Source organism: Carassius gibelio, chromosome B17, assembly GCF_023724105.1.
Source record: "Carassius gibelio isolate Cgi1373 ecotype wild population from Czech Republic chromosome B17, carGib1.2-hapl.c, whole genome shotgun sequence".
In the NCBI taxonomy this organism is placed as follows: domain Eukaryota; kingdom Metazoa; phylum Chordata; class Actinopteri; order Cypriniformes; family Cyprinidae; genus Carassius; species Carassius gibelio.
Genome location: NC_068412.1, coordinates 17154430 through 17169216, shown reverse-complemented (window position 1 = coordinate 17169216; position 14787 = coordinate 17154430). Strand labels below are relative to the sequence as shown.

General features: G+C 37.3%; 2 protein-coding genes across 3 annotated transcripts; one reads left to right on the top strand and one right to left on the bottom strand.

Moving 5' to 3' along the window:
* Window positions 1-1724: 1724 nt before the first annotated feature.
* fam167b (family with sequence similarity 167 member B) lies at window positions 1725-4753 on the bottom strand. Its single transcript, XM_052581246.1, has 2 exons — window positions 4298-4753; window positions 1725-3474 (listed from the first exon to the last, which is right to left on the bottom strand). The coding sequence occupies exons 1-2, from the start codon at window positions 4598-4600 to the stop codon at window positions 3211-3213; spliced, it is 567 nt and encodes a 188-aa protein (XP_052437206.1). The 5' UTR covers window positions 4601-4753; the 3' UTR covers window positions 1725-3210.
* A 1838-nt stretch (window positions 4754-6591) lies between these two features.
* LOC127976035 (myotubularin-related protein 9-like) lies at window positions 6592-14769 on the top strand. Of its 2 annotated transcripts, XM_052580136.1 has the most exons (11): window positions 6593-7017; window positions 7566-7592; window positions 8038-8146; window positions 8794-8919; window positions 9547-9720; window positions 9865-10082; window positions 10179-10340; window positions 10634-10775; window positions 10952-11172; window positions 13584-13735; window positions 13912-14769. In XM_052580136.1, exons 1-11 carry the CDS (start codon window positions 6833-6835, stop codon window positions 14004-14006), a joined length of 1611 nt encoding a protein of 536 aa, XP_052436096.1. In that variant the 5' UTR covers window positions 6593-6832; the 3' UTR covers window positions 14007-14769. The 2 variants fall into 2 exon arrangements, with proteins under 2 accessions (XP_052436097.1, XP_052436096.1); XM_052580137.1 differs by lacking the exon at window positions 7566-7592 and having other exon boundaries at window positions 6592-7017.
* Window positions 14770-14787: the final 18 nt, after the last annotated feature.

Below are 14787 nucleotides of genomic sequence, written 5' to 3'. Positions count from 1 at the left end.
CTCATCTTAATTAAGACACCTACTTAAGCCTGCTCCGGCATGTGTATTTATTTTGATTTGTGTCGTCCTACATGAATGAAACTTCTGACCAGGCTTTTCATGTGGTGAGTCCGGTGATCACAGCAGAAATGGGTGTTTCGTTGTGGTTTGGAGGTGGGGGGTTAAACAGTGAAAACAAATAAGTATATTACTCAATCAGATCGCTTTGCATGCATGATGAACCACATCAGGAGGATTTTTTGCTAAAGTCATATCCTGGATGGATTTCTTTTTTTTTGTTTGTAGCTGTAAGTTTGAGTGAGCGCCTGAAACAATGGCTTGTTTTTTTTTTCCATTCCTTGGGGGTCTTGTGGTTGAGAGGAGGGGGGTTGAGTGGGGCAGATCATCTTAACAGACAGTTATATATTCACAGTTACATCTCTTGTGAGAGCAAATGTTCATTTAATGCTCTGAGATTATGAATCCATGCCAAAAAATAAAAATAAAATAACTGGGTGCTAGTAGAGCTTTGGAAAATTGAACAGATTAAATATATTTAATGTGTTTTAACTGCAACAACAAAAATATGCATATAGTTTTGTGATAGACGTGTTGAAACAATATTGATCAATTTATTATTTTTAATATTGGGTTGAAAATATGTCAACAAAATATATTTCAAGCAAAAAGCTAAAAATTTTCAAGAATTTTTCAGTTGGCTTTATGTTCTAGAAAAAGGGTTCAATACAATAGGCATCATTATATTTGTTAGTCCTTGGTCTTAAATCTTTCGAAAGCAGGAGATATATAGCAGGATCGATAAGCTTTATATCAACCAAATTATTTCCAGGAAATAGCGTAGATGTTTTTTCATCCATTTTTTTGAGTTGCAAATAGATCTATGTATTTATGTAACAGACAAATCTAACACTTTAAATTCATGTCAAATACATTGATGAATAATTAAATGTTCAGTCAAAACACAGAATGATCAAAACATCTTTTTCCTTTATTACATGTGCACTCGAGTTCAAAGTAGGTTATCGTGATGGCTTCATTTAAGCTCTACAAAGCAGAATGACACTTTCATGGCTCAGTGTTTGTTTTCTTTTCTAGGCCTCGAGGGAATCTGTATCTGGAACACAACTAAACACCTTTGTGTCTTCACAGGTGACCTAAATAGTTCATGTTTCTGTTTGAAGGAGGAATCTAAAGCAGCCCTTGTGTGAACTGTTCAACGAAGGCACTTGCCCTAATGCCATTGGGTTTATGATACGTAAACTACAAATGCTTGTAATATCAGTGTTGAGAACAGCTTTAGGAAAGATGGCTTTCCTTGCCAATGTCCCTCCCTCTTTCTCTCTCTCATATTTATCTAGCATGAGATCATTTCTTGGCATGTGTCACATGCTCCTTTTGTCAGTCAGTGCCGTCACTGCAGTTACAATCAATAAAGCAACTGGTCCATTGTTTGACTTTGTTTGATTACTGGTATATGCAGCCTGTTCTGATAAATATCAGCTATTTTCATTTGTGTGATAACACTGCACAAAAACCCTCTGGGTTTATTCATGTGAGGATGTGCGAGACAGAAGAATCTGAGCAGAGCAAGATAAGAGCCGCTCAAAAGTAATTACACAAATACATAAATCAAAGAAACTTTTGATCAAAAGGAAAATAATGGTTTTAAATACTTGTATTTACAAATATAACATTTATTTACAAATGTAAAGCAACAATGCTCAAAAGATTCATAGATTTTTATTATGAGTGAATGAGTTACAGTGAATGAGCAATGTTTTTCTCCTTTCTTCTAAATTACAATATCAATCACAATATATCTTCAAAATAACTTTAAGGCATTTTATTAATTTAAGTCAAATTCAAGGCTTTTTTGTTTAGCCCTGTGCGGAAAAAAAGGCAGTCATTGTGTTTGATTTTAGTAAACAGGTGATTGAAAGCAAAAGGACGTTTTATACCCTTAACAGTGCACTTAAACATTTGTACACCAAACATTTTACTAATTAACAAAAAACATTATGTACACTACCATTAAAAAGTTTGAGCTCTGTAAAATAGTTTGTGATGTTTCTGAAAGAAGTTTTATATGATCACAAAGCCTGCATTTACTTGATCAAAAATACAGCTGTATAAAACCGCAATATCGTACAATTTAAAAGTTTATTTTATTTTATTTCTAAGTCTATTTTAATATATTTTAAAATGTAATTTATTCCTGTGAAGGCAAAACTGAATTTTCAGCCATTAATCCAATATTTAATGTCTCATGATCCTTCATTTTTTTTAAACAATGTAAAGGTCATTTAATGCATCCTTGCTGAACCGATGCATTTATTTCATATATCAAATCTATAATTAATTGGTAACACTCATTTAGTCCCAAGTTATTAAATAATAAATATCCTTTTTGATATGTTGTAATTTTATCATGGAGCTTTTGATATAAGCTTTTGATACAAGTATCCATGAACAAATGCAGTGCTAAATTTCCAGTGCTTGTAATAAAGTAAACTAAACTTGAATGGATTCTGTGTAGAGATACGAAGGAGGCAATAAAAACTCTGACCTGTGAATAAAAATTCCCCAAACACAAGATTCTCAAAAATGAACCCTCAACTTATTAAAGTACAACCACCGACAGTGGGCTGAACAAAACAGAGACTGAGATGAACTTTTCAATTGTTGCTGAGCCGAAGAGTGGGGGTTATTTTTAGGTTTTAAGAGACAAGGTGACAAAACGCCTGAACATAAACTCACACTTCCTGTGAGGCTGCTGCTCGGGATCACAGCCAAGGACAGGAGAGTGTTTCCTCCTCTGAGCATTCAGGAGCGCTCATGGGAGTGTGTGCCAATCACACGCCTTTTGACATAGAAGCAGGTTCCTCCTGATTCTCAGATCAGTTCAGCTATTGTTAAAAGTAAATATAAACTTTTTTTCAACTCTGCATGGGGACTTTCTCAGACCTGAGGCGAGTCCGCATTCACAAGTGGTTTAATAGTTGTATAGACTGTATAGACTGTAGTGCTGGTTACTGCATTTTTAGATATGACCACCTGTCACTAAGGCTTAGTGATCTGAAGAAAACTTAAAGGGTGTTTTTTTTTTTAATTTTTTGCAATAGTCCAGTTGTAACACTGAAATGAGAGATATTTGGCTTCCAGTGTCAGTGAGAGCTGTGCATTGAGGGGCATCTCTCCTCGTCGTGCCTCTCAGCAGAGCGAGAATCGTCTGGAGTTTAGGTTCATCTTGGTGAGACCAAGATGTTTGAGAGGGGTGGAAAGAGTGAAGGTGGCTTTCATGGGGATGTCACACAGCAGGTCCGAGTCCTCCTCACACTCCTCCAGCTCATATGTGGCATCATCCAGCATCTCTTTGTGACGGTGACACACCTGCTCCACCTTCAGCCTGTGGATCTCTCCCCGTAAGCGAATCAACTGTCGTGCTAGACGGTTATCCTGCATCTGCATCTCCCGCTGAGGAGCAATGAGAAAGAGAGAGGGAGAACCATTTTATAGCTCACACATCAAGTCTTTGATAACCAGCAGTAATTATAAGATTAAATTGTCTGGAACAGCAGGCACACACGCAGGGAACGGAGCGCACCTTTCTGTCAAACACCCACTCAAGTTTCTGCACCTGTGTGGCATTTCGGAGCAATATGCCGAGACGAGAGTCATGCCGCCTGTGTTGTACTATTTACTATTCTGTTATATTACTTATTTTGTATTAGTATTTATAGTATATACAGTATATTATTTACATATGTTTTTATATCATTTAATAAATATATACTGTTCAAAAGTTTGGGTTGGATAAGATTTTTTTTAATGTTTTTAAAAGAAATCTCTTTTGCTCACTAGGGTTTCATTTATTTGACCAGAAATATCAAAAACAATAATTAAATGTTTTATTACTTTTTTGAATATATTCTAAAATGTAATTTATTCCTATGGTGGCAAGGTTGAATTTTCAGAAGTTATTTCTCCGGTCTTCAGTTTCATATTTGTCTTAATATTTTTGTGGAAACCGTGATACAATTTTCAGGATTCTCTGGTGAATAGAGAGTTCAAAAGAACAAAATTTTCTAGAAATATAAATGACTTAGAACACAGACAGACAGAGGTAGATAGATAGATAGATAGATAGATAGATAGATAGATAGATAGATAGATAGATAGATAGATAGATAGATAGATAGATAGATAGATAGATAGATAGATAGATACACAATGACATTTTCAAAAAATAGTCAAACGTTTAAATAAAAATAAAACCTAAAGCTTATGAATACAATACCAGTTCGTTTCTGAGCCACTCTAACGCGTCGTCCATAGTATCAAAGCCGCAGATGTTCTTATAAGGCATCCCATCTTTCCAGATGTCGGGTAGCTGGGTGTCCTTCTCCACAGATCCTGGGCTGCTCGCATCTGAACCGTGAGTGGCATCAGTCCACGGGCGAGCCTGCAGTCGCTCCTTCCATTCTAGGTACGACGGTCTGCGCGTTTGGAGTTTGAGTTTCTCTGTCAGGGCTTTTACATTATCCAGATCCTCCGTATCGCCCTCGGAGCTCTCGTCTGCTCCCAGCTCTCTGAACTCCATCACTGAGCTGCTTTCATTCCAGATAGGCGAGACTGTGATTGCTCAGACATGTGCGCTGTGCCCGGTCATGTGCAAGAGTGATTAATCTCAAGAGGTGTGCTGTGCTAATGTTTATATAGACGGAGAAGTGACCGCCCATGCTCTGGCAGTATACTGACAGGCTATCGTTGTTTTAGACAGTCTGAACTTGCATGTTGCGGCCAAATGCGACATTTCGTGTTCATGTGGAACTATTCAAGAGGTACAGGGTCACTGACACCTAACCTCACATGCGCTCAAAACCACCTTGAGAAGTTTCAGAACAATTAAATTTGTTATCACAAAGACAACTAACCAAGGAATGACAAGTAAACATTTAATTCATGTATCCTGTGGCCCAAAACTCGTTCACACTGCTTCTAGCTCAGCAAGATCTCGCCAATAATAATACAAAGTAAGTCTTTGTCAACTGTTTTACAAAAGAGTGTCTCCATCTCCTGCTGATTTTGAGGAATTGCACTAAGAATCTAAAATCCAGCATTGGATTCAGAAAGATATCAATATATATATTCATTATGAAACAAACGCTAGGCATATTAGTGAATCTTTAAACCGGGACAACCCTGAGAGCTGCCAATGAGGTTCTTGAAAATGTAAAAGATTATATCTAGTATGCACACACACACACATATATATATATATATATATATATATATATATATATATATATATATATATATATATATATATATATATATATATATATATATATATACCAGTAAAATCCAACTTGAGTCTTTGGAACTGTTTTACGACAGAATGTCTCCATCTCCTGCTGGTATCAGGTATTAATGGGGTGTTATTTTAAAACGAACGGTAGGCCTATAAGTCGGTTTTCAAACTAGGGTCCAGGGACCCCCAGAGATCCGCAAGGGGGTGTTGGGGGTCCTCAAAAAAGTTCAGAGAAGCATTGTGTAGATGTGAATAAAAAGTTATGTAATTCTACCCAAGGGGGATTTTTTTAACCTTTTTTATTAACTGTCTGTAAGCTCTAAAACTTTTGAAAAGTTTTGCCTTAGGTTTAATTAATCTAGAATATAAGAAAGTTTTACTTTTTGATATAAGTAATATATTTCTTTCAGTCATAAGGGTATATAAAAATTTTGACATTGAGATGTATTCATAATCTGAAAGCTTTTAATCGTTATGTGATTTGTTAGGATAGATCAATATTTGGCTGAGATACAACTATTTAAAAATCTGGAATTTTAGGGTTTGAAAAAAAGCAAAATACTGAGAAAATCGCCTTTAAAGTTGTCTAAATGAAGTTCTTCACAATGCATATTACTAATCAAAAATTTAGTTTTGTTATATTAACAGTAGGAATTGTACAAAATAGCTTCATGGAATATGGTCTTTACTTAATATCCTAATGATTTTGGCGTAAAAGAAAAAAATTATAATTTTGACCCAAATGAAAAATACTTGTGCTACTATGACTGGTTTGGTGGTCCAGGGTCACAAATAAATAAAAGAAGAAGAAGAAGAAGAAGAAGAAGAAAAAAAAAAAAAAATATATATATATATATATATATATATATATATATATATATATATATATATATATATATTTGTGTGTGTGTGTGTGTGTGTGTGTGTGTGTGTGTGTGTGTGTTACTCGATAAATTGACATGGAAATGCTGCCTATTACTGGTCCCTCGAAAGGGTATTTATTTATTTGGGGGGGTGTGGCATCTTCCATTAAAACATGTAAAACGAATATCTAATTGATTTGGAAAAAAAGAAGAACAGTATAAAGACTAGAAAAATAATAATACGATTTTTTTCTTTATTTATCTAAAGCAGACTTATTCTTACCCTAATACTCTGAAATGTCAGGAAGACTACAACAAAAAAAATAATACGAAAAGGGAACAACAATAAACACCAACATCACAAAAAAGAGAAGAGGACTGGGACTTCAAGAGTGTGAACGGAAACGAAAGTATAAAGAAGCCAACAAAATGCTTATGAGTCGCGCGAGCAGCCACACCTCCCCGTCGCTCGCGCACAGTCGCTCAGTGGCATTTTACATTTGCCAGCTACCGGTGAGTTTTATAACAGCCTAAATTAACGGTAAGGGGTGGGACTCGGTTTTGTAGAGGATTAGCGGAAGACAGAGACCCGTGTGGCTCGCCCACCAGCTCTCTAAACTCGTGAGAAGTAGCAGATGGTGGCGGTTGTCGTTGTGAAATGGAGTTGTCGGAGCACATCAAGACCGCTAATGTTGAAGATGTTACCCTGAGAAGACCTTTCCATCCAGCACTCAGAGGAACCCTGTGCGTTACCAGCCATCACCTTCTGTTCTCAAACAGAAAGGATGAAGCTTCCTGGCAACTTCTCATTCTCCTCAAGAACATCGATGCCATTGAGAAAAGGTAGAGAGACAGCTGTTCTCATCAGCTGAAGTCCAGGTTTGACTGCTGATGGAAAGTGATCATAAACCAGCCTTAGATGGTTTGTTTGTTTTATCTGGTTTAAGATGGTCTTCCAGCATTAAACTTATTAAGACCATCTTAAATTACATTTGAAATATTTTACAATTGCTCTAGAGAGCTAATTTGTATATGATTAATAACTTAATTTTAGTTTTATTCATTTAACCAGATATTTAAGTTGAATCAGTGGTGTAAAATAATCTATTAATTTGGATTTTACTGAATCAAGATTTGTTTCAGAAGGATTTTTATTTATTTATGTGTATTTTTGATCACTGTTGTGCTGAAACATGACTTTATTACAGCAAATTAAGACACATGTCGTTTGCAAATGCATAATTCATATTCTTATTCATCCAGGCATCTGTTTTTGAATCTAATTGGGTCACAGTTGTGTATGTGTTTGATCCCTGAAGTGACCTGCTTCTGTAATAATAAGCAAATTCTCTCTTTCTCTAATTTCACCAATCACTTTTCCTGCATGTCAGTGTCGAGAATCTTTTCGGATACCCCAGGTAACATGTTATTATAGCTTATGGCAGAGAAAAAAAAAACTGAAAAAATTTGTTTTGCAAGATATTCATGCTTTGCAGTGAGCATTTACGCAATATGTGTCTCTTTGACACGCTTTTTTGTGTTTTTAATACTGTACATGCAAAGCAAAAGTGTTTATGAAGTGTTATATAGATATTTGTGTTTGTAATCTAACATCCAGATATTGAGAGACAAAAATAGAGACTGTTACGTTCTATTAAATTTAAATTTTAAGCTCAGTCATACATCTGCAATATATTTTGTTGTCTCTCTGCTAGCTTTACGCTCATGGCTTGTTTTTGCTTCCTGCTTCCGTCTCTTCTGAGGCCCCAGTGGAGATGATTGTATGGCATTTAAGAGTGTGAGAAAACATAGAGGAATGTACTTAAATGTGTGTGGGGGTGTTTGTATATGTGTCTGATACAGGGCTGTGGGATCCTCTGGTACTATCACCATTAAATGTAAGGACCTGCTGGTTCTTCAGTTGGAAATTCCTGGAATGGAGGAATGTCTGAACATTGCCAGTTCTATAGAGGTACTAATTATAGTTATAACTAGCCATGCTTGTTACAAGGATTAGTATTAATATGGCTAATATTTAGGATTCGGTATACTACTTTTCAAAAGTTTGGGGTCTGTAAGATTCGTCAAAGTTTTGAAAGAGGTATGTTGTGCTCACCAAGGCTGCATTTATTTGTTAAGAAATACATTAGAAGTGTAATATTGTGGAATATTATAAAAATGTGTTATCTGCATATATATTAAAATGTAATATGAACAAACCCCCTCAAATCGAGCAGCTTGCACTGAAATTTCTGCCTTGTTATGGTTGTTAAGAGTTGGCCACTATTTAAATTGTACAAAAAAAACATTAAAATTCAAATAAATAACTTACAATGTAACAAATATATATTTTGAGATTTAATAAAGATTTACTTTAAATTAGCATTAGATTATGGCAAAAGTTTTTATCTAAATCTTAAAATAAAGGGAAAATACTGTGCACACTTAAAAAAAAAAAAAACATTTACAAATCTCCCACTGTCAGCAGCAAAGTATTCTGGAAAATCCTGAATATTGTCATTAAATGTGATTTTAAGCATGTTTTCTAAAGCCATGTTGAGTCCAGCACTGCCTCAGCTGTGAGTGAGAGTGAACTAATATCATCTCATGTCTCTGTAGGCTCTTTCGTCTCTGGAAAGTGTGACAGAGATGTATCCCTTCTTCTACAGACCGTCACACCTTACTCTGCTCGGCCCATGGGGCCTGTCCACGACAGAGCAATATTACAAACAAACAGAAAGGCTGGTGAGCTACACACTCTCTTAACTGTATTTTCTTTCTTTCACTTTCACTTCCCTTTCCTCCATTTGCTGTCACTCTGAGTATCCTGCTTTAAAAACCACAATCAAGTTCAAACACAAATAAACAATGCTGAAAATTATTACTTCTAGGTCAGATGTTACCTAATATACGTTATTGTTTCATTTCCTGAAATAAAAACAAACAGGAAGCACTTTGTTTGTCACAGGAAACAAAAAGCAGTTGTGAGACATGAGCAACACTTAAATGCACAAGAAATAAAGCAATGTCTGTTCTTTCTGTTACTAGTTTTTCACTCATATGCAGCTTTTTTTGTCTGATTTTCTTTGCCCTGGTTGTCTCCATAGCGTTCACAATCACCCTATCTTATATAAAGTTATTGTTTTATATTTATATAAATGTTTAATATTTTCTCATGTGCTTTATGTCATTTTGATCAGTTTTTAAATATTACTGTTTAGGTTTAATTTAGTTTTCTTTACTAGTTTTTCTAGATAGTTTTTTATTTATTACTTAAAAGTAATGCATATTTATAATTTATGTATTAGTGTATACATAGGCATATGTTCATAATATGTGTTTGTGTGTGTGTGTGTGTGTGTGTGTGAGCAGTGGGACAGGTGGAGAGTCAGTAAAGTAAACTCAGATTACTCTGTATGCCCATCGTATCCATCTGCGGTCATTGTGCCTCGTGAGGTGGATGATGACAAGCTGATCCGCTCAGCCAGGTTCAGACAAGGCGGCAGATTCCCTGTGCTCTCCTATTGTCACCATAGCAATGGAATGGTGAGTGTAGGATGTTTTCTTATATCTTAAATATATGTGTATGTAACCATATATTGTATAAGAGCTACATTTCTGAATAAAGCAAAAAATACATAATACAGATCCAAATGTCCAGAGTAAAAGTTATTTGTATCCATTGTCTAGGTGATTATGCGGAGCAGCCAGCCTTTGACAGGAGCCAATAAGAAGAGATGTAAGGAGGATGAGCTCCTTCTCCAGGCTGTGATTGATGGGTCAGAGTTGGGTTACATTATCGATCTGCGTTCTGCCCAGCAAGCCCAGCAGGCCCGGATGACAGGGGGAGGTTTTGAGTCTAAATCCTGTTATAGACACTGGAAAAGAATCCATAGACACCATGAAAGGTGAGAGGGAACATTTTAATAGTCTGAAAATATGTGACCCATCTGACTTTGAAAGCCATTTTGCTATGATTTTGCATGTAATCGTGTCATTTACAGGGGTAAGGTTGTGCAGGAGAGTCTTATTAAGCTGGTGGAGGCGTGCAGTGACCTCTCGCATAGTGTGGACCGCTGGCTCAGTAAATTAGAGAACTCCAAATGGCTTTCTCATGTTCACAGTGCACTGTCCACTGCAGGCCTGGTGGTAGAGTGTGTGGAGAGGTGGGAAGATCTTTTACTTTGGTATTTTAAAGGTGCAACACGAAATTCTGGGCTGTCTGTCACCATCTGTGTGCTAAAGCAAAATTTTCTGAAATCATTGTAATATGCTTATGAAACATTTATTATTATCAACATAATATTTTCTCAGATGTACTGCTTTAGTCTTTTTTTTTCCACCCTGTGCTTACACGTGGCTTGAGGATGGCGTGCGGCCTGTTTTTGAAGGGTGGTCACTGCAGGCCCATGCATGTGTTTGATATGTATTGTTCCGGTCTGTGGTCTGTTTTTTGCAGGGATGGTCACTCTGTGCTTGTGCATGGCTCTGAAGGGACAGACAACACGCTCCTGGTGAGCTCATTGGCTCAGATTATCCTAGACCCTGCCTCTAGAACTGTCACTGGCTTCCTCTGTCTGCTAGAGAGGGAATGGATACAGGTGAAAGTTTGTTTGTGTGACATATTGTGCGATTAGCTGTGTGTGTGTGTGGTGAAGCTTATGAATGCATTACAACTACATTACAATAATAACTTGGTTACTAAACTACTACCTACCTAATATTAGTCACAGATCTGTATGTGAGAATGTTGATGAATTGCATCCTTGTATCGCAGGCTGGACACCCATTCCAGCAGCGATGTGCTCATTCGGCATACTCTCATGCCCGTCTGAAGCAGGAGTGCCCATCCTTCCTGCTGCTGCTTGACTGTGTGTGGCAGGTGTGGCGTCAGTTTCCTTTGGCACTGGAGTTTAGCGAGGCACTGCTGCTCCGACTGGCACAAGAAGTTTATGCTTCTAACTATGGAACCTTCCTGTGTAACAGCGAGCAGGAGAGGTGGGCTCAAATTACTCTTATATGACACTAATTATACACTACCATTTAAAAGTTCAAAATTATTCTCAATTTTCAAATGCGTACCAAAGCTGTATTTAGCTTATCAAAAATACGTACAGTACAACAGTAATATTTCAATTAAATTAGCTGTGTTCTGTTTTAATATATTTTAAAAACTAATTTATTGCTGTGATATGCCAACCTTTAGTGTTCCCTGTTGAAAAAGCCAGCATGTGCTGGTTAGATATGTTTTGAAGCATGGCTGCTGGTTTGAGCTGGTTTAAACTAGTCATTAGCTGGTCAGGAGCTGGTTTAAGATGGTCATGTGCAGGTCTTAAGCTGATCCTGAGCAGGAGATATACTGAACAAAATTATAAATGCAAAACTTTTGTTTTTGCCCCCATTTTTCATGAGCTGTACTTAAAGATCTAAGACTTTTTCTATGTACACAAAAGGCCTATTTCTCTCAAATAGTGTTCACAAATCTGTCTAAATCTGTGTTAGTGAGCACTTCTTCTTTCCCAAGATGATCCATCCACCTCACAGCTGTGGCATATCAAGGCAGCATGATTATTTTACAGGTGTGCCTTAGGCTGGCCACAATAAAAGGCCACTCTAAAATGTGCAGTTTAACACACAGCACAATACCACAGAAGTTTTGAGGGTGCATGCAATTGGCATGCTGACTGCAGGAATGTCTACCAGAGCTGTCGCCCGTGAATTGAATGTTCATTTCTCTACCATAAGCCATAACCAAAGACGTTTCAGAGAATTTGGCAGTACATCCAACTGGCCTCACAACCGCAGACCACGTGTGACCACACCAGCCCAGGACCTCCACATCCAGCATCTTCACCTCCAAGATCGTCTGAGACCAGCCACCCGGACAGCTGCTGCAACAATCAGTTGGCATAACCAAAGAATTTCTGCACAAATTGTCAGAAACCATCTCAGGGATGCATGCTCATCGTCCTCATCGGGGTCTTAACCTGACTGCAGTTCATCGTCATAACCAACTTGAGTGAGCAAATGCACACATTTAATGGCGTCTGGCACTTTGGAAAGGTGTTCTCTTTACGGATGAATCCCGGTTTTCACTGTACAGGGCAGATGGCAGACAGCGTGTATGGGGTCATGTGGGTGAGCGGTTTGCTGATGTCAGCATTGTGATTCGAGTGGCCCATGGTGGCGGTGGGGTTATGGTATGGGCAGTTTACTTTATGGACAATGAACACAGGTGTATTTTATTGACAGCATTTTGAATGCACAGAGATACCATGACGAGATCCTGAGCTCCATTGTTGTGCCATTCATCCACAACCATCACCTCATGTTGCAGCATGATAATGCATGGCCCCATGTTGCAATTATCTGTACACAATTGGGAAGCTGAAAACATCCCAGTTCTTGCATGGCCAGCAGACACCAGACTTGTCACCCATTGAGCATGGTTGGGATGCTCTGTATCGGCGTATACGACAGCGTGTATGACAACTTTCCAAAGCCATTGAAGAGGAGTGGACCAACATTCCACAGGCCACAATCAACTACCTGATCAACTCAATGCGAAGGAGATGTGTTGCACTGCGTGAGGCATATGTTGGTCACGCCAGATATTGACCCCAGGACCCCCCAATACAGTAAAACATGCATGCACCTTTAAAACTTGCGACTTGTACATTTTAGAGTGGCCTTTTATTGTGGCCAGCCTAAGGCACACCTGCGCAATAATCATGCTTTCTAATCAGCATCTTGGTATGCCACATCTGTGATAACACATCGGTAAAGGAGAAGTGCTCACTAACACAAATTTTGACAGATTTGTGAACAGTATTTGAGAGAAATAGGACTTTTGTGTACATAAAAAGTCATATATCTTTGAGTTCAGCAAAAAAAGTGTGCAAAAACTAAAGTGTGGTGGTTATAATTTTGTTCAGTGTGGTTGCATAGGACCAGCACATGACTAGCTAAGGACCAGCTTAAACCAGCCATGCTTCAAAACATACCTAACCAGCATATGCTGTTGCTTTCAACAGGGTTACATGATCCTTTAGAACTAATTCTGATATGCAGTTTTGTTCCTTAAGAAACATTTCATATTATCAGTGCTGAAAACAATTGTGCTGCTTAATATTTTTGTGGAAAATGTATTACATGTTTATTCTCTAACAGAGTAAAGGTCCTTACTATCACTTTTGATTAATATAATATTATTACCTTTATATATTTAATATCAACTGAGTAAGGCCATGTCAAAGATTGATATCATATTGAAATTAATGTTTGAAATCAAACTTTGATACTTGTTATCTCATAATTCGATTTTGAGACTTGAGCCTGGATTTCACAGAGAGGGTTTGTTTTAAAATGTATAAAATATATTTCTTTATTTTTATTTTTGCCTGAGCTAGATGTGCCGCAAGAGTGAAGGAGAACACACACTGTTTGTTTCAGTCCATGTTGAAGCCTGATATTGAAGAGCAGTACCTCAACCCACTGTATGAACCCACTGATTTGGCCATTTGGCCCTCAGTACATCCTCAGTCCTTACAGCTATGGACAGGTGGGTTACTGTTGCAATGTAATAAAATGATTGCAATTTAAAATTGGTAGATTAATTTTTGAAATTGACTGGTATTATTGGTATGTAAAGTCAGCTCCACTGATTTTAAGCAAAAGAAAAAAAACATATACTTCCATCCTTAATGTCCTCATTATTCTTGTATTGTATTTGGGTAGGGATGTTCCTCAGGTGGACTGAGTATGCTCAGAACATGGAGGAAGCTCGAGAAGAGGTGTGGAGCATTGTGAAAGAGCACCGTGAGCGAGTTTGAACCTGACCGGCCCAATAACACACTTGCTACACACTGTGACACCTTGACCCCGTTTGCGAACCTCATGGATGAGCTGACTATCCTGTGACCTCATGGTTGAAAAGATGTTGTAGAGCCTGTTTCTACTATGTGTTTCTTTACAAGAACTTAGTAAATCAGATATACCGCCATTTAAAGAGCTTTTAGATTTAATGTCATTACGATAGCTATCATTGAATAATAATCGGACAAAATGGGCATTACGGCACTTCAAGCAAAATGCTAAACAGTAAACGGTCCTAAATAAGGGAAAATGTGGGTTTGTTGTGTAGTGTTTGAGTAGTTTGTTGTTGACAAATTGACTGTGGTTACATGAGGCAGCATCAGTCTTGATGTTTTACTGAAAACATTTTTTCACACTGTTACAGACAGCTGAATGTTAAATGATAAATGGAGTGAATGTGAGAAGTTTGAGGACCTACCAGAAGGTGGTTTTAAACATGCTTGAGAAGTTACAAACAGCATTTGCAATTGAAACATGGTTTATAATTAATTATTGCAGCTCTCTGGAATACTTGATTCTGATTGGTTATGGTTAATTGCCAGATTTAGCGTTAAAGAGATAGTTCTCCCATAAAGGGAAATTCTGGCATGACAGAATTTTTTTTTTTTTTTTAGGGGGTGAACTAATATTTTTTTTTTACTAATATCTTTGTTAAGTAGCCTATATGCTGGATCATGTACAGTGGTCACACTTAGGAAATAAACCCCTGTATTTTGTGTATTTGATTTTGAATTAATT